This window comes from Periplaneta americana, chromosome 14 (assembly GCF_040183065.1).
Source record: "Periplaneta americana isolate PAMFEO1 chromosome 14, P.americana_PAMFEO1_priV1, whole genome shotgun sequence".
In the NCBI taxonomy this organism is placed as follows: domain Eukaryota; kingdom Metazoa; phylum Arthropoda; class Insecta; order Blattodea; family Blattidae; genus Periplaneta; species Periplaneta americana.
In genome coordinates this window covers 107,174,850-107,202,838 of record NC_091130.1, presented here as the reverse complement: position 1 = coordinate 107,202,838, position 27,989 = coordinate 107,174,850, and the positions used below count along the sequence as shown (strand labels likewise).

At 36.2% G+C, this 27,989-nt stretch overlaps 1 protein-coding gene across 1 annotated transcript; it reads left to right on the top strand.

The window, feature by feature from the left end:
* Window positions 1-29: 29 nt before the first annotated feature.
* LOC138713625 (transmembrane protein 256 homolog) lies at window positions 30-27,989 on the top strand. The gene is made up of 4 exons (XM_069845863.1): window positions 30-226; window positions 331-505; window positions 17,455-17,573; window positions 25,367-27,989. The coding sequence occupies exons 1-4, from the start codon at window positions 149-151 to the stop codon at window positions 25,508-25,510; spliced, it is 516 nt and encodes a 171-aa protein (XP_069701964.1). The 5' UTR covers window positions 30-148; the 3' UTR covers window positions 25,511-27,989.

Below are 27,989 nucleotides of genomic sequence, written 5' to 3'. Positions count from 1 at the left end.
CGACGGTGAGTCGAGTATCTCAAATGATTTTCTCGATTATCTTATCTCAATTTTGAGCCGTTCATGGCTGTGTATATGTTGGAAGTCGCAATTTTGGAAAACAATAAAGATTGTACTACAATTGAATTTAATTTCTGGAGCTGTTGTCATGGGGCTTCAGGATGCTTTTAGTGTTGTCCTACAAAATCCTCTTGTGTCAGGGACTATAGAATATGTGAAAGTTGTTGTACGTGTCTGGATTGAGTGTCTTGTTTATGAGCCTACAGGCATTGCATATTGTTAACTTCCAACACCGGTGGATTCAGTAACTTGTATTTGTATTTTTGTTAGGGAGGCTCAATGATACCAAAAAGGAAAGAGATACCAGCGCCACCACCTATACCGCAACCACCATCGATTTGTACATTTCCAATTTGGAAGCATGCATACTCTGGAAGTTCGTTTGTACGTTTAGCAGGATTGTTTGGAGCGTCAGCTGTGGCCCTGGGAGCTTATGGTGCACATGGTGAGTTATTTGCAGTCGCCTAAACATTTTCAGAGTAACCGTTTACATTCTTAGGCCTATATGACGAATTTCTCGTAGGGTGACCATTTTTTTTAGGAGAGGGGGGGGGATAGTTGAGAATTGTTAATTCTTTACAAGTGCGCTGCCAAAGTAAGACTGGTTATTATTAACATTAATCTGTTCCCGGTAATTTTCTAGGTTAAACGAGCGCTGAGGTAGTTCCTTTCCCCACTTAGCTTCCACTGTCACACATTTGTATATGTAAGGCATAGCCTGAGTGTATACTAGCGTGAAACTTTCGTAATGTCACCAAAGTTGTGGTTATTACAAATGATACCTGAAGGTATGGAAGCGAAGAGGGAAGGGAACTACCTCAGCGCTCGTTTAAGCTAGAGTTTCGTAGTAGGCTATCCGGTACTCGTTACATAAGCCGCTAAGTCAGCCATTGTTGTATAGTCATAAAAGATTTATATTTTTCCTGGGCCAAAAATAAAATAAAGTAGTAACAAACTATTTAAATTCTTTTCAGAAAGGAACCATTATGTAAACACAAAAACGACGTATGTAACGAGTACCGGGTACTAGCAAACTTTTAGGCTTTTGTTATGTCTTGTAGGCCTATACATACGAATCTGTGACAGGTTAGGTTAGGCTTTTATTATGCCTTGCATATACGAATCTGTGACAGGTTAGGTTAGACTTTAATTATACGAATCTCTGCAGGATTTTCAAACCCGATGATTTTTGTTTAGTGATATTAGCGTAATGGCCGACGTGGAAACTCCCCGTTAAATGTCATTCTCCGCTCTCTTAACCGCTCTTGCGTTATCGGTGAAAATGTTAGGCTGTAAAAGTGATGTTGAGCTCCGTTGTAAACATAAAAATGTTTCGCAAAAATGTTTCGCTATACTGGAGAATTAGCACGGTCACTTTGAACCGTGCCGTTACGTTTACCACCAAATTTAAGTAAATACACAACGTCACCAACATAAGAACATGACGTTGGTGTGTGGCGTAGTTGACGGGAGAAATTTTCTCTCTCTCTGTCTACCTCCTTCGTTCTGAACATTATTGAGAGATAGCACCACTGTTAGCGACAATGTGTATTTGCGTAAATATTGCGAGTAAATTATGACGAGTGCCTTAGATGAGAGGCTCGGGACAGAAACAGTTTTGCTGTAGCGCATGCGCGGACCTCTCATGCAGTGGGAGCGTGATCCTTACTTGAATTTATTTTTGCGTGTACTTGCAGATTAAATGATTGAGATCCCTTCTTGCTCCGGTTACAGGCCTTGTATTTACGAAGGTTATGTTATGTTAGATTAGCTTAGATTAGCTTAGCTTAGCTTAGCTTAGGTTAGGTTAGATTAGCTTTGGTTAGGTTAGATTAGCTTTGGTTAGGTTAGATTAGTTTTGGTTAGGTTAGCTTAGCTTTGGTTAGGTTAGGTTAGGTTAGCTTTGGTTAGGTTAGGTTAGCTTTGGTTAGGTTAGCTTGATTTGATTCGTCCATGTAGTAGTTAAAATTATATAATATGACAGTTTTTGATTCGTAATATTGTTAAAAAATAATAGGCCTGTAATGAAAGCGGTGAATAATTTCATGGTCCTTAAATTTTTTTTCGTAAAAGGCTAGGTATTTTTATATAGGCCAGGAATAAAACAGCAACGCCGTCATAATTACGTACTTTACGCTTTGGCGAACATTAACTGGAAATTTACTTTCCGTCATTTTAATTGTATTCCGTAAAACACACCTTTTTTCCTGTTAATTTCCTTGTGATAACCTAGTTTATTATCTTATTACATCTTCATTTTCTTTTAATGCATTAAAAAAACGCCGTTGTACTACATAAAACCTTGAACTTGACTAATGGAGTGAATTATTTAAGAATATAGTCGCGAATTTGACTACCACCATTTCGATTATATTTTGTTTGATACGGCTCGGTACGGCCCGGTGACTAGTGGCCAGCGAGTAGAGTCGACTATCGATATTGGTCTGCCGTGGGTATTATCCAGTTGTTTCAAATGTTTTATTCACGCCATGTTGTGCCCACCTTGAGCTATACTTACGTAGCTAATAGTTTGTAGTTTATGAATGTCTAGCTGTTGATAGATCCTACTTTATATTGTCGGTAGATTTCATTATTATTCCTACTCGTGTTGTCCAACCCAAACGTTATTGTATTGTAAAATCATCGCATATAAGTCAATGTACCGGTACTTGCATTAAGAGTTAATTTTTGGTAATATTTATATTAAACTTGGCTTGTTTAATATTCTAGCTGTACATCGACATACAGTATGTAATAATCTTGTTCGTACAGTAATATTCTTATTAAAAATATATAATTTTGTTATCGAAAATATAATCTATTTTGATGGGTTAAATTAAAATATGAAAAAACAATATCTTCTTTTCAGGATATGAAATAAGCTTCATCTAATTTTTCAAATCAGTAGGCTATAAATAAACATACAAAATCAAAAAAAATATGCACATTTTATGCAACTTTTCTCTTCGTACATCTAATCATTTTGTACTTTTCAAAGTCTTAATTGCCAACTATTACACAAAATTAATATCTTTTAACATATCTTTTGGCTTTAATAATCTCCTCACATCTTCTTTTCATTGAAGAGACAAGTTTCTTGCAAACCTCTGGGGTGATATTCTGCCATTCTTCTGTCACTATTCTTTTGAGCTCCGGAATGGATGTTACCTTGCTATTTCGTATCCTCCTTTTCAAAATTGGTCACAAATGTTCGATAGAATTTAAATCCCCTGATTGAAGTGGCATTTTGAGTTGATGGAGAACGTTCCAAATGAGCCAGGTCTTGACGATTTCGGCGGTGTGTTTAAGGTCGTTATCATGTTGAAATATATAATCATCATGGAAGCCGATTTTTTTAGCACTTTCTTTCAAATTTGTCACAAGAATACTCTTGTACATCATTTTATCCATAATTCCATCAATGAAGTGTACGTTTCGGACTCCAGAGGAAGATATACAGGCCAATATCATGATGGAACTATCTCCGTCTTTTACAATAGGAATAGTATTTTCTTTCCTGAAGACAGAGTTTGCCTTCCTCCACACTCTGTTGCAACCATTTGAACCGCAAAGATTTATCTTTGTCTCGTCGGACCATATTACACGATCCCAATAGTCCTCCTCTTTAGAAACGTGTTCGTTTGCAAATAGAAGTCTTTTTATTCTATTTGACTCACTAATAAAAGGTTTCTTACGTGGAACCCTGCCATGATATCCGTGTTTTTACAGTACACGACGAATGGTCTGATTAGATATTCCTTTTCCTATAGTGTCTTGTACTTGTGAACGCAGTTTTTCAACACTTGACCTAGGGTAACGACGAATTTGTTGTACAATGTATCTTTCATCCCTTTCATTTAATATTCTTTCTTTTGATTTTCTCCTAAAATTCTTACAGGACCCTTCATAATTAAATTTGTGTACAATATGCTGAACTGTTGAATGTGTATGTACAACAATTTTACTTTTTTCCCTTAAAGATTTGCCCTTAAGGACAAATTGAACAATATCTTTCTCCAGATCTTCTGAAAGTTGCTTTCGTTTCGCCATCTTGTACACTACTGTCATGCTTGCAAGGTAAAAATGTAAACAAGGGAAGCCACCACTCAGCAGTAGCAAGCACGAACCGGTTAGCATATTTTGAAACAGTGAAATAGGGCAAGACTTGTAAGTGTACAAACAGAAAAGTTGCATATCGAACACAACGAATAATGGAGATTTCTTTTTAAAATAACAACAAATGTTTTAAAGATACTTTATAATTAAATCTAATAGCGAATATTATGCATAAACTGGACACAATTATATACGTGAAGAAGAAAACAACATTCTTATCTTAATTGACAGTTAAAACGTACATTGTCACAAAAATAAGGGCTGTACGAACAAGACTGTTATATACTGTATGAATATCGTGGGATGCAAATAAATATTGCCAAATATAGCTGAAGACAAAGAATTACTATAGTTGTAGTTATTTTATTAGAAAATTGAATTATATTGTATTAATTAATAATTTGATCCTGCAGACTAATCAGTACATCAATGTAGGACAGGTCAACTTAGGCCTAACATATTGTACGTACCATAATATTAAATGATCTGAGAATAATAAATTTAAATCCACATAGGCTACTTAAGTTTGGGTTTCCAGAAACTATAAAAATAATAATAGGCTATACCAGAAATAGTATTACCAAATTATGAAACAAAATACATTCATAACGGAGTGTAATAAGAAATAGATATTTTGTTCTCAGTTAGCTATAAAAAGAAAAATCGTCATCCATGAATTCTTTTGTTGAATAGTATGCATCTATTATCAGGTGATTCCTGATTTTAGTATTAAAGATGTTGTTTAGTATAGACCTGTGTTTAATTCTGTCTGGAATTTTGTTAAAGAATTTACTTCCTGCCACAGGTTGTTTGGAATTTTAATGTTCAAGATTATGATGTTTATTGTGAAAGTCACGTTTTATTCTTGTTTATTTTAGTAGTTTATTTTACAACGCTTTATCAATATCTTAGGTTATTTAGCGTCTGAATAAGATGAAGGTGGTAATGCCGGTGAAATGAGTCCAGGGTCCAACAGCGAAAGTTATCCAGCATTTGCTCATATTGGGTTGAGAGAAAACCCCGGAACATTTACTATAACATTAAAATATACTAAAATAGCATTACAAAAGAAAATATAAACATAATTTTTATGTGTGTATTGCCTGCATATATGTTTGATGTAAGTTATTTTTAATTTGCTAATCAAATTCTTCACAGTCTTAACATAATCAGTTCATACGTCCCCCTTTTATTTACCAACTTATTAACTTTCTTTATACTTGAGACTGGTCAGGCCACATCCAATGCATTCCTTCTTGACCTTACAACTGACTTTGTATCTGGAGATGGGACCATGCAATTCAATTAGCAATTTTTCATCAATTTATTAAACACATCAGATACACATAAGAGAGAAGTTAATCATCAACAATATATTCTCCGTCACTATTTACAACAGTCTGCCAATGCTGGAGTAGTTTTTTGATACCACACCTGTAAAAATCGCGTGGTTTTGAGTTACAGAAATTGTTAAGCTATGTTCAGAGTGCATTTTCATCTGGGAAGTTTCTTGAAGGTTGTTCAATAGAGAGTGGAAGAGGTGAAAATTTGAGGGCACAGGATCAGGTGAATAAAGTGGGTGCGGAATTACTTTCCAGCCCAACTCTTGGATAAGTATTTTGTGTCAGGTTAGCAGATTGCGGGCTGGCATTATCGTGGAGTAGCATCACTTCACACAGTCTTGTTCGTTTTTCTTAGATTGCACGTACAAGACGTCTCAGTTGGTGGGAATAAATGTCGGCAGTGATGGTTACACCTCGGGGAAGTAATTCATTAATTCATAGTACAGCACGCCCTCACAGTTCCACCAGATGCATATCATTATCTTTTGGGTAATTCCATAATTATGTCAACCAAATTGCCATTTTCTCAAAGTGGTTCTAGACAATTCTTGAATGCTATACCAGAGACTTTAATGTCTATATTTTACGAAATCAAAGATAATTGGCCGTATTTTTGCATAAATCATATGTTGGCAGCACTGTGAACTGAAGATGTTTGGAAGTGAAGACATATGCTGATTTTGTGCAACTTTTGACAATTATTTACAGGTATGTACTACAACTTTTATAATAGGAGTTTGATGTTTCCAGTAAAATAATCCTTGTAAATTATTATAAAGTACTCTTTTTATATGCTGCAATGCATTCAATGCAGCAATTATAATCTTAAATTATAGTTAAATCATGTTGTGTCTGTCACAATAATTATTGAAAAGTTCGTCCTTACTAGTCTGTGTATATAATTAATGCACAATTTTTGTTATGTTCCACCACTTGAGGGAGTGCAAACTACATGTAACTTTTGGTGTGCATAATTACCAATACCCATGAAAGATATAGTGAAGAAAGTTTGTCGTGTCTGTCACACACATATATTCTTGCTCTATTAGCAGCATATCAATATCTCTTTGTTTCAAACTATATTTTTTAAATTACTGTGAGCAAAATGTACATGTTTTTCCTTACCTGTGCAAAAAATTATTATTATCCAGAAAACATTTATTTATAGGTAATGAGGAAGTCTGCTGCAGAGAGGAAACGTCTGCAAAGGGAGAGGCTAAAAGAAAAGGGCCTGTATCAAGAGTATGTCAAGAAAGAGACAGAAAAGAAACGCCATTTGAGGAAATTGTTTAAAGAGAGAGCATCTAAAGAAGCAAGAGAAACTTTGAAGAAAAAACGTAAGGAGGAGCAGAGGAAGTACCGTTTCAAAAAACAACAGGCGAAGAGGAATGCAGGCAATGCTAATTCTGTGAATGAACTGGATTCACCTGCGTATAAGACCAGAGCATCTTTTGGAACGGTAGTTGCTAAGGCAAAGCGAGCATTACCCGCAAGTCCAAGAAAACGGTCGACTGTTGTGCGAGCACTCTTCAAGAATGTGAATCCCGCAGAAATTAAAGCAAAGAAAAGAGGACGAGCTGCAATTTCATCAGAAACAGCTGATTTAGTTTCACTGTTCTATGTAAAAGATACCATTTCATATCAAGCACCTGGTATGAAGGATTACATTATTATGAAGACACCAGATGGAAAAAAACATAAAATGCAAAAACACTATCTTTACTTCACCATTGGAGAAATATTTGAAGAGTTTAAAAGGGAATACCCAGATGTTGACATAGGCTTGTCAAAATTCAGTTATTTGCGTCCAAAACATGTAATGTTACAATCTCAAACACCAGAAAATCTATGTCTCTGTTTGTATCATGAGAACATTCGCCTTTTACTTGAGGCTGTTCCTAACTTTCCAAAGAGAACAGGCGACTTTGTGTCAGCCATTGTTTGTGATCCTGATAACAAGGACTGTATGTTACAGACCTGCAATGAATGTGGAGAGTTGAAAAAATACAGAATTCTAATGGAAAATGCTACTGAAAGCAAAGATTCAGATAAAATTTGTACGTTTCGTCAGTGGTTGAAAGATGAAGACAAATTAATCCGCGCAAAGCAAAGCGCAACAATTGGAGATGTTTTAAATAAAATTGAAGAGAAATGCACATACTTCCTATGGCACAAATATATTCAAGTGAAACAAGCTTCTAATTTTGACTGAATGAAAGCCAGTGTCAGCTCATCATCAATAGTAGTCCAGATTGATTTTAGTGAAAATTTCACATTTAAATATCAGGATGAGATACAATCTGCGCATTGGGCATCCAGATCCTGTACTGTGTACTGCTCGGTCATATATTATCGAGAAATGTCCTCAGACAAAGTGAAAGTTGCTTGCTATGCCTGCCTATCAGATTATATGATGCATGACAAATATAGTGTTGTTGCTTTTAATGATGCTGTACTGAAAGATTTTCAGGCTCGACACCCAACACTTGATGTGAAGAAAATAAACTACCAATCTGACGGCTGTGGACAGCATTTCAAACAGAAATACATGCTTTGTTACATTACAACAGTAACCGGTATTTCAATAAATTGGCACTTCACTGCCACCTCACATGGCAAGGGTGCTGTGGATGGTGTAGGTGGCTGTTTGAAAAGAAGGTTGCAGGAAGATCTTAACGCAAGAAAAGTTGACCCAACCAGTATTGAGGAACTGGCTAACTATGCAGCAAAAGTGTGTCCAAACATATCTATACTTTATATTTCTACCGAGGTTATTGATGGCTGGAAGCCAAAACTTGATAAAATATGGAACACTGGTGTTCATAACATTCCAGAAACTCGAAAAGCTCACTGTTTCCGATCTATTCAGCCATACATCATCAGTGTTCATACAATATCAGAAGATTTAGAAGGTTTCCATGTTAACTTCAAATCAGGTGAAGTAACTACTATTCAGCTGAAGGAGTGTGAACAGGGAAAAGATGATCTGAAACCTGGAACATGGATTCTAGTACAGTATTTGCTGTCAAAAGAGAAGACAAAAAAATATGTTGCCCAAATCTTAACAAACAAGGACGATACACTTCATGTAAAATTCCTTCGGCATGAGAGAAAGTCTAAGAAATTCTTTTGGCCTGCTATTGATGATGAGGCTGATATTGACAAAGACCAGGTTATAAAAATTCTACCAGAGCCACAGTTTGATAATAGGCTTAAACTAAATTTTCAACATATCTGTTTTGATAATGATGTTCTTTAATTTGCTAATGCATGTAATTTTGTAAATCATATTTGGAATATGTAGTGTCTGTCACAGTTTGTACGTCGTGTCTGTCACGAGAATAGGGCTTAATATATACTTCATAAATGTTTCAAATGAAAAACTGTCTGTAGCATATTAAGGAAGGATATTCTACCTTTCTATGATTATTGTACTAACAAAAGAAGTTGTTAATATTGGAAGATATAGTACATTGTTGGACTTCCCTTTAATTTGTGTTCCTTTTTTTTGTCGTGTCTGTCACATCATTACTTGTACTTAGAAATCTGTAATAAATAGAGATTGATACTTGCTTCTTACATGAAAATGTAGCTGTGTACATGCACTTTGTATCTGATATAGTTTCAAAGTCTGCTAATGTTATGTTAAAGTAGAAATAAATCTTTACATTTTTGTAGAGAGTCATTTGTCGTGTCTGTCACAAATGGAATTACCCTTTTGTGGATGTGCGCTGGCCTTGGTACGGGGAGTTATTTTTTGTTCGGGCTCAGCCATTCCTTTCTTTTCCTTATGTTAGCATAAAGACACCATTTCTCATTACCAGTAACGATATTGGATAGGAATGTTCGATGTTGTTCATGAGCAAATCAATGACGAACAAGCAAAGATGCACATATGGCCACCTGCTAATTTTTTGTGGTCTTGTATTATAACATGTGGTACCCATGCACCTGATTTTTTAACCTTGCCCATTGAATGCGAATGTCGCATGATGGTGGAATGGTCACAGTTCATCACATTTGCCAGTTCTCGGATATACTGACGTGGATCATCCCTGAAAAAATGTGATTCGTAAAAATTTATTTATAGCCTACCTTCCTTCACAGTAAAGAGTACTATCTATTTGCTTTGTCTTTGTAGATCTAAATCTCAATCTTCTGAAACTGTATTTAGAATGTATTTAGATACGTTTACTTGATAAATCAACCCCTAGAGTGCATACAATGGTAGCATTTCAAGTATAGAAGATTGTGAATAACTGAACTAACTTGAAATTAATTTGTTAAGAAATTTAATGCTTTGCGTAAGCTTTAAAGATTCGCGTTGCTGACTGCACGAAACAATTTCTTGTATATCATGTACGTGTATGTTGTAAGGGAGGAGTATGTCTTTTTTTAAATCGAGATATGTCAGGAAAAAATCTTGGGGTAGCATAACGACTCTGGTTTTTTTCCCACTTCCCCCACTGGATATATCAGACCATAATAATACTGTTTTCAAATCACCTGGCTAATTTTTCAGTACTGAAGATTACTACAGATTTTATTATAGGCCTAAATATGGTCAATGTGGATATGTCAGAAGTTTGTCAATATATAAACCAAGGAATTTAGTATTGTTTACCTTTAAGATTAATTGCTGATTTTTTATGTATAGGCTACATTATGAAATGTTTGTCCTTTTTTTTCTTGTTTGAAATAGTGTACATAATATAATTAGTTAATAACAAACCTATCATTTTCAAAGTATTGGGTTACCCGTTCTTTATTAATGAAAGTTGAGATATTGAAATGAGTTGTTTGAGAATTGTTGTATCATCATCATGCATAGTAATGTAACCATTGTGTGCACATGGTTGTTCATTAACATAAATTATAAACAGGAAGAGTTCCAAGATAGAGCCATACTTAATTTATCCTCTTAGGCCTATCTGAATTGACTGTTCTCAATTTTTATTTATCATTTTCAAATTGATCTATTTGTACCATTTGTAATTTATTGATTGAGTAGGACTGAATTAGTTTTAATGGTATGTCCCTAACATCATAATTATAATTATAGTTTGTCCAGTAAAAATGTGTCTTAACAGTGATTAGCAACCAGATTCTTTTACATGCCGGAGATAGAAATCATTGATGAATGTGTTTGGATTGAAATTAAAATGGCTGATGGTTGTAATTTATTAATTGGAAAAAGTTATTTTCCACCTGACACCGATCATAAACAATTAAAATCTTCTTTAAATTTTATTGAAAAAATCTTGATACTCATAATTTTCGAATATTAATTTTCAATCAAGTTTGATTGAAAATATCGTTGTAATAATAAGATATTATGTTCATCTTTTCTGTTTTATGTACCTATATGCCTTAAATGCCTATTTAAATTTGACTCTTCACTGAATGTGGTACTGCAATGTTTGGACACCACAGACATTATTACAAACGTTTGAGAACCTAAAATGAAAGTAAAACCCTTGTTCAAAAAAGGCGCAAATAGTTCAAGAACTAGTAGAAAAGTTTTCCGGGCTATGAGGCCGTGGTCTGTTGGTTGTGAGACCAAACGTTTCGTTCACTGCTGCGGTGAACATCTTCAGTGGTGTCTATTGCTGGTGCGGCTGGTTCTACTGCGTGTGCCGATTGCCGTCTGCGCTGGCTGCATCGTTGTATATATAGTGCGGGAGGGGGGGGCTTGCTGTTGTCGCCTCGGTCCGCGCTCGAATGTGCTTCGCGGGCGGGTTTGCTGTTTTCCACGCGCTCTGTGTCCGGGGTTGTGTTGTTTAATTGTGCTACGCGGCCGGGTTTGATGTTGGTTTTCCTTAATGCCAGATACCAGGCCTTGTTAACCTTGAGGCCTTCTTCTTTTCGATTGAAATTGTTCTTATGTTTATATATTTCAATCGCCTCTCGGTGTAGCCTCGCGTAGAAATGTGGTGTGTCGCTGAGTGTATCGGTGTCTTCGAACCTAATTTTATGTTCGCCTTCCAGATAAGCATGTTCAGCTACAGCCGACTTCTCTACGTAGCCAAGGCGGCAGTTTCTTCTATGTTCGGAGATCCGAGTCTTGAAGCTCCGCTGCGTCGTCCCTATGTAAACTGCTCCACATGAACACGGGATCCTGTAGACCCCCGTAGAAGATAATCTGTCGCGTTTGTCCTTGGCTGAGCATAGGCTGTTGCGTATCTGCTTGGTGGGCAGGAAGATAGTGTCCACCTTGTGCCGGTTGAGGATCTTGCTTATCCGGTCCGTAACTTGCTTGTAATAGGGCAAGAACACCGTGCCTCTCTTCGTATGGTCTTGGCCTGACTCCGATGTCGTCTTCTTCCTTGGTTTCAAGGCCCTTTTTAACTCTATCCTGGCATAGCCATTAGCGGTTAGGGCTGAATGTAGGTGGTCGATTTCTTGGTCTATATGTTGGGGGTCAGAAACCCGTATGGCTCGGTCGAAGAGGGTTTTAATCATTGCACGCTTCTGCCAATCATCATCCCCGGCAGAAGCGTGCAATGATTAAAACCCTCTTTGACCGAGCCATACTGGTTTCTGACCCCCAACATATAGACCAAGAAATCGACCACCTACATTCAGCCCTAACCGCTAATGGCTACGCCAGGATAGAGTTAAAAAGGGCCTTGAAACCAAGGAAGAAGACGACACCGGAGTCAGGCCAAGACCATACGAAGAGAGGCACGGTGTTCTTGCCCTATTACAAGCAAGTTACAGACCGGATAAGCAAGATCCTCAACCGGCACAAGGTGGACACTATCTTCCTGCCCACCAAGCAGATACGCAACAGCCTACGCTCAGCCAAGGACAAACGCGACAGATTATCTTCTACGGGGGTCTACAGGATCCCGTGTTCATGTGGAGCAGTTTACATAGAGACGACGCAGCGGAGCTTCAAGACTCGGATCTCCGAACATAGAAGAAACTGCCGCCTTGGCTACGTAGAGAAGTCGGCTGTAGCTGAACATGCTTATCTGGAAGGCGAACATAAAATTAGGTTCGAAGACACCGATACACTCAGCGACACACCACATTTCTACGCGAGGCTACACCGAGAGGCGATTGAAATATATAAACATAAGAACAATTTCAATCGAAAAGAAGAAGGCCTCAAGGTTAACAAGGCCTGGTATCCGGCATTAAGGAAAACCAACATCAAACCCGCCCGCGTAGCACAATTAAACAACACAACCCCGGACGCGGAGCGCGTGGAAAACAGCAAACCCGCCCGCGAAGGACATTCGAGCGCGGACCGAGGCGACAACAGCAAGCCCCCCCCCCCCCTCCCGCACTATATATACAACGATGCAGCCAGCACAGACGGCAATCGGCACACGCAGTAGAACCAGCCGCACCAGCAATAGACACCACTGAAGATGTTCACCGCAGCAGTGAACGAAACATTTGGTCTCACAACCAACAGACCACGGCCTCATAGCCCGGAAAACTTTTCTACTATTGATGCCGGCCGTGAAAGCCTACACTCCAATATAAGTTCAAGAACTGATTCAGACTGCTTCAGATGATAACTCGATCTTATGCTTACATCAGTGCCAAGACGGGCATGCGCAGTAAAGAGAGCCAAGGATGAGATTTATCCATTCGAAGTTACAGTATAGGAATTTTGAGTAATTTCCTAAGAGACGGGCAAAATCCAAGATGGTGGACAAAACAGCCATAAGTGCCAGAAAAATACTGTCAACTATGAACTTCAAATGCCACGAAACACCCCAAAATCCAAGACGGAAAATTATACATATATTGAAAACACCATAATTGCTCAACTTAGCAAACAAAATTCAATGATTTCGGCTGCTTCTGAAGTTAAACCATGCAGCCAACAAAGAACTAAAAGCAGTGCATAAATAAAGGTAAAGTGTAATAGAGCATGAATGACAGACAGACTTTATTGTTTATTGGAAGTGCGAGGGTGACTGGAAAGGGAATAGAGAAGGTGCTGCTGTGGGGGGATGAGTTAACTAGCTAGTTCGAAGATATTAATAGAACAGAGAAGATGGCTGAACTGTTTTTGTAGATTATGGCCATAAAAAAGAACAGAAAGCACACGCCTATGTTGAGATTAATGGTATATATTGTAATTAGAAGGCTGTGGGTAGTTCATATACAGAAATGTGATGGTGAACCATATCCAGTAAACTTGATATACGTAGAAATAAATGTCATATCATATATCAATTAAACCATATATTTACACAAAATGAAGTCCTCTCTTATGACACCTTAACCTATATGGAAAATTTAGCAAATCATTCCTTGAAACCACAGAAACAGAGTTTTCTCCTCCACAATCCTTATACTCCAGCGAAGGAATTAAACCGAAATCGACACAAAACTTACTGTGTGTCTCGCTTCGTGAGCTGTTTCTTTGCAGGACGAGATGCAGAGACAAAGGGCAGGATGTTCTATGATGCGTACTGCATGTGCAGTTAATACACATCAGCCTTTTCAGTATTCCTTTCATTAGTTATGGAGCAAGCTCTGCCATTGACAAGTGAATGTATCTTGTGAACACCTCCAAGAAGGGAGGTTATTCACAGTGGTGAATGGGCTATAATAGCAAATGTTATTAAATGTTGTGATCAAAAAAAAAAAAAAAAGACAGACGTAAGTCTGAACACTCCAATGGAAAGAGCTGCAACATACACGTGCAAGAGTGCAAGTTCTGTTAAAAGGATAAGAAGATATAGTATAGAGAATCCTGAAGAGGCACATTCTACCCAGGAAAAACAAAGTAGGTCATTTTCATAAAATCTTATGGAAGGTAGGTTTGTTTAGGTTGCGTAGGTAGCACAGAAACACGCGAAATTAACTTCTTTGAAGTAGGCCTACAGTATAGTGTACAACGCTAAAAATTATTGCGTATCGCTTCCAACATTTATAATAAAATAATATGCAACAGTTTTTTGAGCACATTATTAATGTACTTTTACAGAAATCTGAAACTTTCTAAAAATGTCATACAAGTAGCTATTATAGATTTTCGTTTTCAGTAACACAGGTAGGGTCTACCGTTTATAACTGGTAAAACATTTGCAATTAAGATATTTTAATATTGTGAAACCTGTTCAGTTATAAAGTTAAAATGGAATGTTTTATCACTAATTTTGGAATAAACTGAATTGTAAATACTGCAGTAGTCCATTGTGAAGTAATACTTAGCATATCTGATCGTAAACGGGAGCCATGAAAACAACTTCCATTGCAGCTATGGAAGCACTCTTAAACTTGACTCCATTAGACATAATAGTAATGGAGGAAGTGAGAATGGCTCTCTATAGACTGCAACATTCTAAGCAACTGAAATTTTCAGATGTAGAGTCAGGTTTGCTGGAAATCAAAGAGATTTATGGCAGATGACGTGAGTATGGGTTCAGACTATGTTAATCCTGTCCGACATTACATAAAGAATTTCAGAATCATCATTGACACAGGCTGGTGGACCTACATCATCATAGAGGACTCATTACTCCATTCGTCAGAGCAACTCTTGATTGTTAGTGATTACCAATTTTATTGTATATTGCAAAATAAACAGGAATAAAGGATTCATTTTTGGCACTGCTATAAATCACTGTCATTGTAGCGATGTGCCAGCAGCAATGTGATCAGCTGCAGGGTAAATGTTCCCTGACAAGCATCCCAGCTATAGATTGACAAATCGAACTGAAACCCTGACTGAGTTACTACGTGAGCGCTGTTTGTCTTGGGATGAGCAAGTGAGAAAGCACGGGAGGAAGGGAGAGAGCACTATGAACTCAGCATTGCCACATTTAGTAACAGGGATACATAAGATTATTATTATTATTATTATTATTATTATTATTATTATTATTATTATTATTATTATTATTATTATTATTATTATTATGACAGCTACTCAGAAATTTAATGACCTATTCTTCTTACCGGAATGAAGCGATCTCTTAAAAATGATGTCATTCCTTTCCATTAGCGTTTTTCTTTTATTCTGACACTTTCTAAATTTGAAGCCAATAGAATGCAATACTCGTCTGAGGTGTTCTCGACTACCCTTATAACCTATTTCACCTTGCAGTGTAGCGCGAGTTTCTTTAATGTAGGTACTTCATTTTTAGTGTGTAGTACTCTTGTATTTTTCTCCGTATAATCCACCTATTCTTGTCATCCAATATGATTTTTTTGCTCACTTTTCTTTCTGTTTTTACCCAGTGTGGATAATTTGGTTTGGTTATGGTTACTGTCGGCTACTTTCGTTTCTCTTCTAATTTTTTTAATGAATGATTCTGATTTTCCAGTTGCTGTTGCAGCTCGTTTTGTTGCTTGACACAGTGGCAAATTAAATGAATTCCTGTTCCTCTCGGCATCAAAAAATTCAATTACCTTGGCAACAATACTTCTTCCTTCACTATGTACAACTTTATTCTTAAATATTTGATAGTACTGTAGCTTAGGAACCTTTTTATGCACACGCATGGACTCAACACAACTCACAATCAGCTAGACTGAAATCGGCAACGTTGTGATAGCAGTTGTATTGTACTTGCAGGTCCACTCACAATTTGTCAAACCTGCTAACAAAAGTATTAAAAGGTTGACTAGTTGTCTGCAATGCTAGCATAATGGAACCTTCCTAGCCGACAGTCAAGGGAAAAATGAAGAATCCGTTACTGTGGTAATATTGGAGAGTGCTTCTTCTATTGGTCGCAATGCCCACACACACACCCTCTCAGATACTTACGGGGGATTGGTGACTGAATGATGCAGGGTGAGGGAGAGAGAAGAAAGAAAGAGAGAGATTCCTGAAGTTGGCGTGTTTTACTGGGTTTCACTTGAAGTTGTCAAGTTATACATGCGAGCAGTGATATGCAAGGCTGCAGCATAAATGTACTCTTAGGCTTCTTGTGTAGCCTCCTTTTATTGGGATGATTTTGAAGTCCTTAAGACTGCTTTTCAAGCACGATTCACTGCTTGGTGCCATCATATCAATTCAGTCACAGCATCCAGTTCTGGCAGATTGATGGCGTCTGTTCGCAATTCATGTGCATGTATTCTGCTGCATCCTTTAACCAGAAGGCCACACCACCTTTGATTCCGTGACTTACCAAGGCATCATCTATCTGAGGAAGCCACACTTCCCCGGTCTACTGTAGTCCACTATTGAAGCCCCTGCGGTTTCTTGGGATTTGTGTAGCTTCCACAGACAGATGCCACCTGTAGGCAAATCCTAGAACCACATCTGCCATGTCCTGGTCGATCTGTAACTATTAAGGATGATTCATGACATGATGCTAATAAAGGCGAAATGAGTTCAAGTGGTTGAGTGGAAACCTCGACAAAAACCCCCAACCAGATAACCTGTCCAACCAGGATTTGAACCCGAGCCCACTCATTTCACAATCAGACCAGCTAACCATTACTCCACAGCTGTGGATATATCTCAGCCTAATTCGGAATGTAATTCTATGTTTGTTGGGTTGGCGGGTGGGGGGGCCAGTGGCCCCCTACACGTCCCGCTTGTATTCTGTCGCTCCCAAAACCCCACTGGCACTTAATAAAAATAAAGAACAACATTAAAACCAGTTAAATACATAAAGACAACAAGTAGTAATTCCAGTGAAGGTTGATTGTCTTAGCACTTACATTTTAAACATTTTATCTCTTTCTGCCAAGTAATATTTCTTCTGTTATTGGAGGGTTCAGGCAGTGTTATTTCGCATTTCATTTGGAGTGTTTTTATTTCTATTAAAATCGTATTTTAGTAGGTCAACACGTGGATAAAAACAACAGATTGCAACCTAAGTGATCTACGTGTTTGTAATAATAATAATAATAAACCAACTGAATAATGTACTGCATTATATTAACTTTCGTAAGTTGCCACATATATAAGTGCAATCTTTATCTTATTTGTTTTTTTTTTTTCTCTTTACAGCAATATATCCGAAAGAAGGCAGAGAAGAATTGAAAAAGATTTATGAGACTGCAAATCGCTACCATTTTCTGCATTCTCTAGCACTGCTTGGAGTTCCATTATGTCGTTGGCCACGAATGGCAAGTGTTCAGTTACTTATATTTACATTATTTTAAGAATAGGCCTATAATTTTATTAGAAATGGAATATATTCAGGAATAGGATAGGTCAGACTTGAGCATTTTTGCTTCAATTTTGCAGTTATGCCTACCTCGTTTAGGGCAAAATTAAATTAATTTTGAGGACTAAGACACATTTTGATGATATTAGAAGTAATCATCCTGTACCATATTTTAATAGTTGGGCTCAAGCATGCTATCTCAAGTCATTACAGGTACAAACTCCAAGAACCCTCAAAATGATTCTGATTCAACAAGAACTTTTCAGCTTCATTCTGGACTATAGAGTCAGGTGTCTCATTGACAGCTATTTCTTTGTGATGAAAGTTACTTACCAGAGGCAAATGGTAGTCATAAAAGTCAGGCTTTCTCTTACATTCATGAGGAAAGATGGGAACATATGATTAAATTAATAAAGGTTATCAGATCACTATAAATAATTTATTTTATAAGTACTATACGCTATGAACCATTTATATTATAATTCTAATCAGTGAAACATTAAACATGTACACAGAAAAGAACTGCAGCTCATAGCTGATAATTTATCTAATCTGCTTGGAAACAAACTCCAATGTGCGACTTTTCTTCATAAGCTCTTCATTAACTTGGTCATACATAGTGGATTGCAAGCAACTCTTTTTCAGTTGACAAAGTAGCTGATGATGACTCCTTTCCCGACCTTGAGTTGACTTGTAATAAGTAGGCTATTTATGTATCTTAGCTCTGAGAATGAACATTCTGCAGGGAATGTGGTAGTATGTATAGTGAGGATCTCGTAAGTGTAGTTCCTAAAAATCTAATTTGGCCGTATCATCAGTGTTGGCAACTAATACCAGTTATCACCAAAGAGGGAAAAATCGCAATGCTACCTACTGAAATAATAATAATAATAATAATAATAATAATAATAATATAGTAATTAACAATAACAATGTCTTTCGTATTTACCACATCTCATCTTTATGTTGTCAGGTGTTTTCTAAATTGTTCAATAAATTATGAAAAGTATGTTTTCCTCATGAACTTCTCGCATATTATGTTGGTAATTAGGATTAGTATGATCTGATATTAAAATTTATTTTGTCTGACAACATGAAATTCATTGCTTTAACTAAACAGTTTACGATTCACGAGTCCTAACCTAAAAATGTAGTTTGATCACGTGACATGATTAGTACATCACGAACATATTTGTATCAAGTTTCTGGTATCCATGCAAGAGTTCTTGTACAAGCTGTTGGAAATTGTCAGCTTTATTATTATTATTATTATTATTATTATTATTATTATCTAGAAAATCACACAACTTTTTCAAAGGCATTCCAAGCTTCCAGCTCAAATTTTTTTTTCGAAGTTCTCGTCTTTCAAAAGTTCCCTGATTTGATGTCAAAACAATTTCATGTTTCACTTTAGCTTCACTGAGTTTCGGAAACAGATTCCTTACATATGCAAAACCTCCATTTTTATCCCATTGCTTTAATGAAATTTTATTCATTAAACCAAGCTCGATATAATTATGGAGGGAGCAGTATTTTTTCCAGCTTTACTAAAAAGACATGTAGATATACCTTTCTCTGGGACATCAGTCTTTCACTATGTAATATTTTTCAGTTGTTCTACTATCCCATAAACAGAGAAAACAACAATATTTTGTGAATCCATCTTGAAGTCCGAGCAATAAGGCGACAATTTTCAGATCTCTGCAGAGTTGCCAGCATTATGTTTTATATAAGATTGCATCTAATAACTGATAAGTTTCCTGCATATCCATTGAATACACCACTGGAATTGATGGTTTAGTGTTTCCATTGGGCAGTAACATTGGTTTTAAAATTGCTTTGGAAGAATCTATGAATAACCTTTCATTCCTCTTGAATGTGTTGAAATCTTAGTTCTTTCATTAAACCATTAATATTTATACACACGTACGAAGAATTCTTAATTATAAAATACTTCGAAAATCGTTAAATTAAAATGCATGAAGACTGTGTCTACATGGTGTGCCGTTTTGAATATCATCTTCACTAAACGTCATTTCATACAAGTTGAGAGGATGCGAAGGCATTTCTTTCCCCTTCTACTTGCCCTGAGTCCGTCAGTAACAGACCGGTAGCTGTTACCTCTTATACCTGCCAGTGGCGTATACTGGTTTAAGGGCCTGGGCTACCACTGACCCTATTATTACACAAAATATATTTTAAAGTCCCTATAATAAAATTCCTTACCTATTTATATATGAATTCCAGACGTCTTGATTGGGACGAAAATACTTTGATGACTTCGTCATTGAAATTACAGTTGGGCCGCTTGCGAAGTTTCTGTAGAAATGACTTTTCAATGGACATCAGTGCCAAGCCGAATAAACGTTCTTGTGTATGAGTTGATCTACAGTAGGATTTTATTCTCTTCAACGCAGAAAATGTTCTTTCTACTGATGCTGACGTAGCTGGTATTGTCACAATTAATGTTGCCAATTTAAGGACTTCAGGAATAACTTGGTTCAGCTGGTTTTCATATATGGCAGATAATATTTCATGGATAGGTTTGTTCGAAAAATCAAAGACCTCTGCTGAATATATTACACTTAATTCATTTTTCAAACGTACTTGATCAAAGTGACTGTTATAGGACTGAAATAATTTGTTTAGTGCCTCATTCGGGAAGTTTTCTCTATAAGCAGAAAATTTTTGAGAATCTAGAAGATGTGTGAACTGAAGCTTTCCATAATCAGAAAATCTGTCAGTAATTTCCATGTGCATACGATCTAGTATGCTGTAGTACAGCTGCCTGTATTTCAATTCATCATCTCCTTTTCTTCGCTTTAATGGTGGTTCCATTGTATTGTCTGAAGAATTTTCATTTTCCATATTACTCCATATGGACGGAAACCCACTACGTCTGAACTCGAATATAGTATTTTTTAACTTTGATACCTCTTGCAAGCAGTATGCTATGTCTAGACTTTTTGTCTGAAGAATATTGTAGAGCACATCTGTATGTGCGAACACTCTAGCATTGACTTCAAGAAGAAATATATTCTGAAACTGTGTGAAAAAATACAAATATCCTTGAGCCTGCACAATTACATCATCAACCCAGTTTTCTTCAGAGTCATTACAAATGATATTTTTAAAGAAAGCAGTCAGTTGTTCTCTGTATTACTTTACTGTATTTACAAGCCGAGATCTAAAATTCAATCTAGTTGGTGCTACTTTTGGGAGTTTCTTGTTCATAAATTCCTTGAGTTTTCTGATCTTTTAGGAGATGATGAGAAAAATGCAGCTAAACCCGACAGTGTTTTGAAAAAAATGCGGCATTCTGGAATGGATGAAGTAGTTTGTTGCAAAACTAAATTGAGAACATGGCTGTAACAATGGACAAATAGTGCTTGAGGATACTTTCCTTGAACTTTTGTTTTTAAGCCATTAATATTTCCCGCCATAACTGAAGCACCATCGTATGTCTGTGCAATTAACTTATTGCCGACATTGTATTCTGCAGTAACACTTTCCACATGCTGAAACCAAGCAGCAGCAGTTTTGGCTGAACTGACATTTGTGAATCCTATAAACCGTTCTTGAACATTGGCAGTACTATTGACGTATCTTAAAACAGTGGACAATGACTCTGATTAGAGCAGTCACTTGTTTCATCAACAACAATGGCCGCAAAAGGTGCTTCTTCTATTTCAAATTTTATGTTCTTTATCATAACACCACTTATAGCAAATATTAAGTCATTCTGAATTGCGGGAGAAGTACCACGGAATACTGTTGAACTCTCAAGATGATTGGCCAGTAAATGGTCAAATTCACTTAAGGAACTTAAATATTCAATATAATTTCCTCTATTGTCTGATTCCACACTCTCATTATGATCCCGAAAAGCCAATTCTTGTTTTCCTAGAAAGCAGACTGCGTTAATAAGAGGCAGTAAAATCTCCCGATTTTTTTTCCACAGGAGCATTGTGTTGGTTGATATGTAGAGCTTTTTGCTTATCTAGCTGTAAATCAATTCTTGTCTTCCCAAAGTTTGCAAAGTTCATGCTACTACAAATATGAGCTTTTGATTTGTCGTGTTTTAGGACTGCCGTTCGAAGGGAGTTGATATTGGAAAACCCTCTTTTGACCACACATTAGTTTCGCGGCTAAATAACAAACATGGCCAGCAAAATAGTTTAGACAGTTTAGAACTACCACACAACCAATTCCACTTACCATATGATGTTGAAGTGAAATGGCGTGTGTACTCACGCTGTTTTTCTTTTACATCCATGGACAAATTTAACTCAGGAGTTGGTCTTTCCATTTTCACAATTTCAACTTCCTCGTTGTATGTACGACGGTTAATAGGCACTTTTAAAAAAACTTCTATTACATAGTCATTTTCAACACAAACCTCTCCAGAAACTTGTTCTGCCATATTTTTCACAATATCACTTAATTGGGAAATTAAAAACTTAATAATTCACAATTAATATAACTCTTAGACACTCGAACAAATCACAAATTTAAAATACTGCACTGCAAGAACACAATTACATTCATGAGCTAGCGTGCTAAGAGTATTGTTGCTTCGCGCCTGCGAAGAAACCGATCACGAGAGCGGCAACTCACCCGGCCTTACACTGCACGATGGAAACAGAAGAGAGCGGGGGGGATGGGCAGTTGTGCGACCGGACAGCGTGAGCGGTACTGTCACAGGCTACCTCACGTAGCAAGCGGTTTCTCCAGTGATGCCGCCTTGACAACTTGTTTCTTTTCGAGAGCAGAGAGCGCATATAAATCTAACAATTACTTTAATTTTAATTACTGTGGTAAAACTAATAATACAAAATTATTACATTATGTTATATTATAAACTTTTTCTTTTCTAATTTCTTTGGGCTACCGCCGGTAGCCCCGGTAGTCCGCAAAATACGCCCCTGATACCTGCACCCCCCAAGTTGTAAACACAAGAAAATAAAATATTAAATAAACTACATAAGTGGATATAAAATACAGTGACATAGATGTCTGACTTACAGGTATCAGTATATTTTAGTGTCGTTCTTACAATATTTTCAACTAATAATTAAATTAAGGGATGTTAATTTGTATTATGAAGTCAGGAGGAGCGACACAGTGCAAATTGTCCCGTTCTGTATGCTTAGAGTAGCAACTAGCGGTGAAGAAAACATTTATCTTCTGCTGTCTAACTTTTTAATCTGCCAGTTGACATAAACAACAATAAAATAAAATACAAACACTTAGTATAGATTTTCGAAATATAGATTACCGGTAAACATTTTCAATAATAAGAATTTTCACTATGTTCAAAGTCAATTAGTCGAACGTTACTAAGATAGACAGTAGCATCTTCCCCTTCACGGATGGTAAAGAGTGTGAGTAGAGGGGAAAACCTATCAACCAAACTGAAATGGGGATTACGTGTATATTTAATTAATATTAAATAACAATCTTGCGTGCATTGTTTGAATACGTAAAGTTGAACCATGTAGATGCACCTTTAGTTTGTCAGAGACGAGAGTGCACCACAGGTAGTGGATTTATATTGCACACGTTATGAATGATGATTATGATAACAATTTATAATATAATAATAATAATAATAATAATAATAATAATAATAATAATAATAATAATAATAATAATAATATCTAATTGTTAGGATGTGACAGGGGAACTGGAGAAAACACCTGTGTTGCCTGGACCACAGGTTTGCCCTACACAAGTTATAAATTCAGGGTGGATCAACTGGGATTTGAACCTGGGTCCACTGGCTTATAAGCCCAACATGTTAGCTTTAAGCCACTGTGGCGGTGGTTCAGAAATCTTAGGAATAACATAATTGGTGGTATAAGGCTCAGAGTTTTCTTGATACATTTTACAACATGTTGAATACATTTCACGAAATCAAATTGCTATTACAGAGTGCCAGCTATTACAGATTGTTCGTAATTAGGCCTATTACGAATTTCCTAGCATTATTACGGAACAATATCATGGGGAAAATATATTTTAATTTATTATGCAGATGGAAAACGAGAGAAAATGTGTCAACACTGCTTATTCTAGTTCTGTGTACAACATTGGGTAGCGATGCAGGTAAAATCATCACATCTGTTTGCTACAATCTCTGATATTAAACCAGGAAGCAGGATAATCTGTGGTGTTACTTCATCGGTGTATAGCATGGTTTGTGAAATTGTGAACATGGAGAGTGACTTCGGCATTTTATGCTCTGCTTTTATCTGTTACATATACTATATGTAACTTATTTCCAGTATTTTCTAATTTCGAATCATAAGATTTCTGAAATGAAATGTGTAAGTTCTCAAAGTGCATCCACTAGTAAGAAGACAGCAGTATTACAAAAATATCGAATGGTCGTGTTTAGTTGCTTCACATCTTAGTGAAGACTATGTGCTTTGTAGTGTGTGCTCATGTGATTTTTCTGTAAGTCTCCGAGATGACTGTAGAAGACACATTGACTCAAAGAAACATAAAACTTCTGGACAATGAAATTGGAAAACAAGTGCATTTCGTCATTCTGTGCAATAATAATGAGGATTTCTTAAGCATGCAGAAGTTACAGATATTTCAGACACAAAAAGGTTTCATATTCATCTCTTGAGTATTTTATTCAGAGAGACCCAAATTTCCTGAAGGAAAGTGAACATGACAAACTTGAAGAGTTTGCAAATCAGTAATGTGATAATTTTCCTGAAACTTCTTTTTAAAAGAATAGGCATAAAATGAGGCAAAATTGCTAATATTAGAAATGGAAGTGGACAAGTAAAATTAAAACATTATGTAAAGTTGTAGGGGAGAGTCGGGTAGTATCGGTCATCGGGTAATATCGGACAGTGCGTTTATTTCATCTGTCACCATATGGTAGTACCTGAATGACATGGTTATGTTTCTCTATGCGACATCATAGAAACGTAACCATGTCAATCATGTACTATCATCGTGTGGTAGATGAAAGAAACTCACTGTCCGATATTATCCGATGTCCGATACTACCCGACTCTCCCCTATTTGCTGTACTGAGTGTTGTCTCACAATAGCACTCCTACAGAAAGAGTTTAAAGTGTGAGAGAGAATCAAACAGAATTCAGGCTACATTAAGCACATCAACACTGGAATCACTTCTTATCCTGAAAATGAAGATTACATCACAAGGAGAAGTATGTTTCAAGAATAAATTTACAGGAAAATGTTAAATGCAAAACATGTCACAAAGAATATTTATCACAGAAAAACAGACAAGTACGGTAATGTGTAATTATAGGCCTAAGTTTGTTTCTGCAGGACTTTCCAACAGTTTGCAACTGCTGCAGAAACAAACGTCATATGTTATAATTATGGTTGAGATCTGACTTTTTTGAAAGGAGGGTGAATAAGATGAGATTGCGAATAATCCATATCGAAGGTTGGCACTTCTGCTATTACAAAGTAAATGATAAGAATGCATTTAACTTCTTGTATCTGCTTAAGAAAAAATTTCTAAACAGAAAAGTAGTTTATACATGTATTTACTTATCCATATTCTGTTGGATAAATGATGCTAACGTAGTATACTTTGAATATACTCTCCCTGCATGCACAGATTTGCACGCGTAAGAACATAAATGAAAACACATTCAAAGACACACACAAAGATTGACATAAACTTGTTGCATTGTTATTAAAATTGTACTTTTTTTTTAAAGCAAGATCAGTGATTTTACCTTTGTCTTTCCACAGAGTGGTTCATTCATGATCCTGGGGATGGTTTTATTTTGTGGAACATGCTACTATCATGCTCTTACTGGAAAGAGTGAACTGCGATGGTTAACACCATTTGGCGGAACTTTTCTAATTGTTGGCTGGCTTGCTATGATTTTGTAATTTAAGTTAATTTATGAGTTTCTAGAAAAAATGTGTGATAAATATTTCATTCTCTTTGTGTGTAGAGTTTTTATGTATAAATACAGAGAGTTCCTATGCAGGCTTTTACCTAACAAAATCTGTTGGTGGAAGGCGAGTGGTCATACACCAGTGTATGGACAATTTCATTCATGCTGCCTTACGCAGACAGGTTTCACTCCACCTCTTACCACCTAGCTTTCTCGGTCCAGGTGCTTCTCACTACGCTCATTAAACTGATGGTACATTACTACTTGGGACCGGTCTTCTTAGGAAATCTCTGTATGTAACAATTAAATGTTTACAGGCTATCTTATATTAAATGAGTTCATAGTTTACTCTGAAGTAAAAGCATTTACGTATATATTAAAATTATTATTGTTGTATATATTTATGTCTAGTGTTTAGAAAAATGTTAACACTGAGGTTTGAATTTGTAATCCAAATTTGCATTATACAGTGAATATGCAATTGAAGCTTTCATTCTTTGTATATAGTTATGAATTGTTTATTCGTCTGTGATTTGAAATTGAAGTATGCACAAAGCAGTAAGATTTACAGGGGAAAGACCGAACAGAACCATTTCCTTGTAATTACATTTTTAAAATTATACCCTAAGACTGATCACAAGGATGCACGTACATAATAAAATGTTTGTAAGTTTTGTATTACTGTCAACCTATATTACTTTCATGCATTACTTCAAGTTGTCATTAAGTGTAATTATAGTTCAGAGTAATATAAATAGATAAGTAATAAATATGGGCGTGTTTTTAAAGCTTTTGATTCATTCATTAGCTTCTTTATATAATGTGTCCACAGAAAACGTCCTTGATTATAAATGGGTATTTTGTGTCTGTCAATAGTTTTATGTACATGAGCAACACAAACATTTTATAATACATACCTCACAAATACTCAATGTGTATTCTATGTGTCACACACAGACACGCATGCTACACACACTCCAAAATATCTACAGAAATTGAGTCAGTGTCATTGCAGATATGTCGCAGCTCTTACAGATTCTGAAGTGATGGATCTTTTATGTAACGTCATAAGAAGAAGGGTCGGACATTCAAATTGGGGAACCTCAATGGCCACTTGCAAACTATGTTGTCTTGGTCTCCAGCACACCAAATCTTCCTGTCAGTTATTTATTAAGGTCACAAACATTTCCTAAAATGCAGTAATGCAAAAAAAACGAATGACTGGTGAACCTGAATGAACAAAACCCATATTGACAGCTTCTGTTCGTTTCTGCTGCCATCTATAGTTCTTGCCAACAATTAGATATGGCTGCAATATTCAAAACAGGAATTCTTTGAGTCGTCCTTTCTTATGATGCTAGTATGAAGTTCGTAATGTACACCGTTATGAAATTATACCCATTTGTAATCATGGAGGCTTTCTGTGAACATACTGTATTTTAGCCATTGATAAAGCAGTCAGGAAATCTACCAGAAATCTATCTTCGCTATGAATAGATGAATTTTTTGTTGGAAATTTTGACCAAATTATTCATGTCAGTAGATTGAGCAGTTACACAGGCAGTAAAACCAAAATGTTAATAGTATAATTATATGCTGCAAATACATAATATACTATGTACTGTATATGATTTTAGGAGATATAGATTGACAATTTATGAGCAGCCTAATTGAATTGCTCATTCTAATAATCAAAATATTTCCGTCAGTAGCCATTATAAACTCGATGAATAATAATTAATAGTGGCATCATGGGTAACTTAGTTGTTGATCTCGAACATTTCCGATTAAAAATGTACTTTGGTTCAGATAAAGGAATGAAGACTTGTATCTTGGCAGAGTATGTTTTTCTTTTTATTTCTTCTTTTTAATGAGATTTTGATGAGTTAGGTATAATTTATAATATAAGTAGGAGCAACTAGCGTAACTCGATTAGCTGAGGCATTTGCCTGTCAATCTGGAGTTTCGCTCGGGCATGGATTCGATTACCACTTGGACTGATTACCTGGTTGGGTTTTTTCCGAGGTTTTCCCCAAACCATATGGCAAATGTCAGGTAATATATGGCGAATCCTCGGTCTCATCTCGCCAAACACCATCTCACTATCACCAATTCCATTGATGTTAAATAACCCAGTAGCTGATACAGTGTTGTTAAATAACCAACTGAAAAAAATATAGAGAGTGAGTGAATAAATGTAGGAATAGAAAACTATGGGCTTATTTTATCGAAAAAAATTCCAACAAAAATTGATGGTGGTTTTTTATTGTCTCCTGATTGTTAGTCGTTTAACTGCCACATCAACTGATGAAAATATAGCTATTATTTCAATTAAAGAAATTTTATTTACAGCCGGCAGTTAATAGTTGTTATTTATTATAATTTTTTTAGAAGATCCTTAAGATTATGTATCGTGTATTGCTTGAGAGGGGAGCAAAATAAATCAATAAATAGAAGAATTATGAACTTGA

Bases quoted from the DNA above. Each gene is read 5' to 3' on its own strand.
- LOC138713625 (XM_069845863.1), top strand. From the start codon at position 149: ATGGGGCTTCAGGATGCTTTTAGTGTTGTCCTACAAAATCCTCTTGTG. The intron at 227-330 runs GTACGTGTCTGG...TATTTTTGTTAG, and splicing joins TAGAATATGTGAAAGTTGTT to GGAGGCTCAATGATACCAAA. The intron at 506-17,454 runs GTGAGTTATTTG...TTCTCTTTACAG, and splicing joins GGGAGCTTATGGTGCACATG to CAATATATCCGAAAGAAGGC.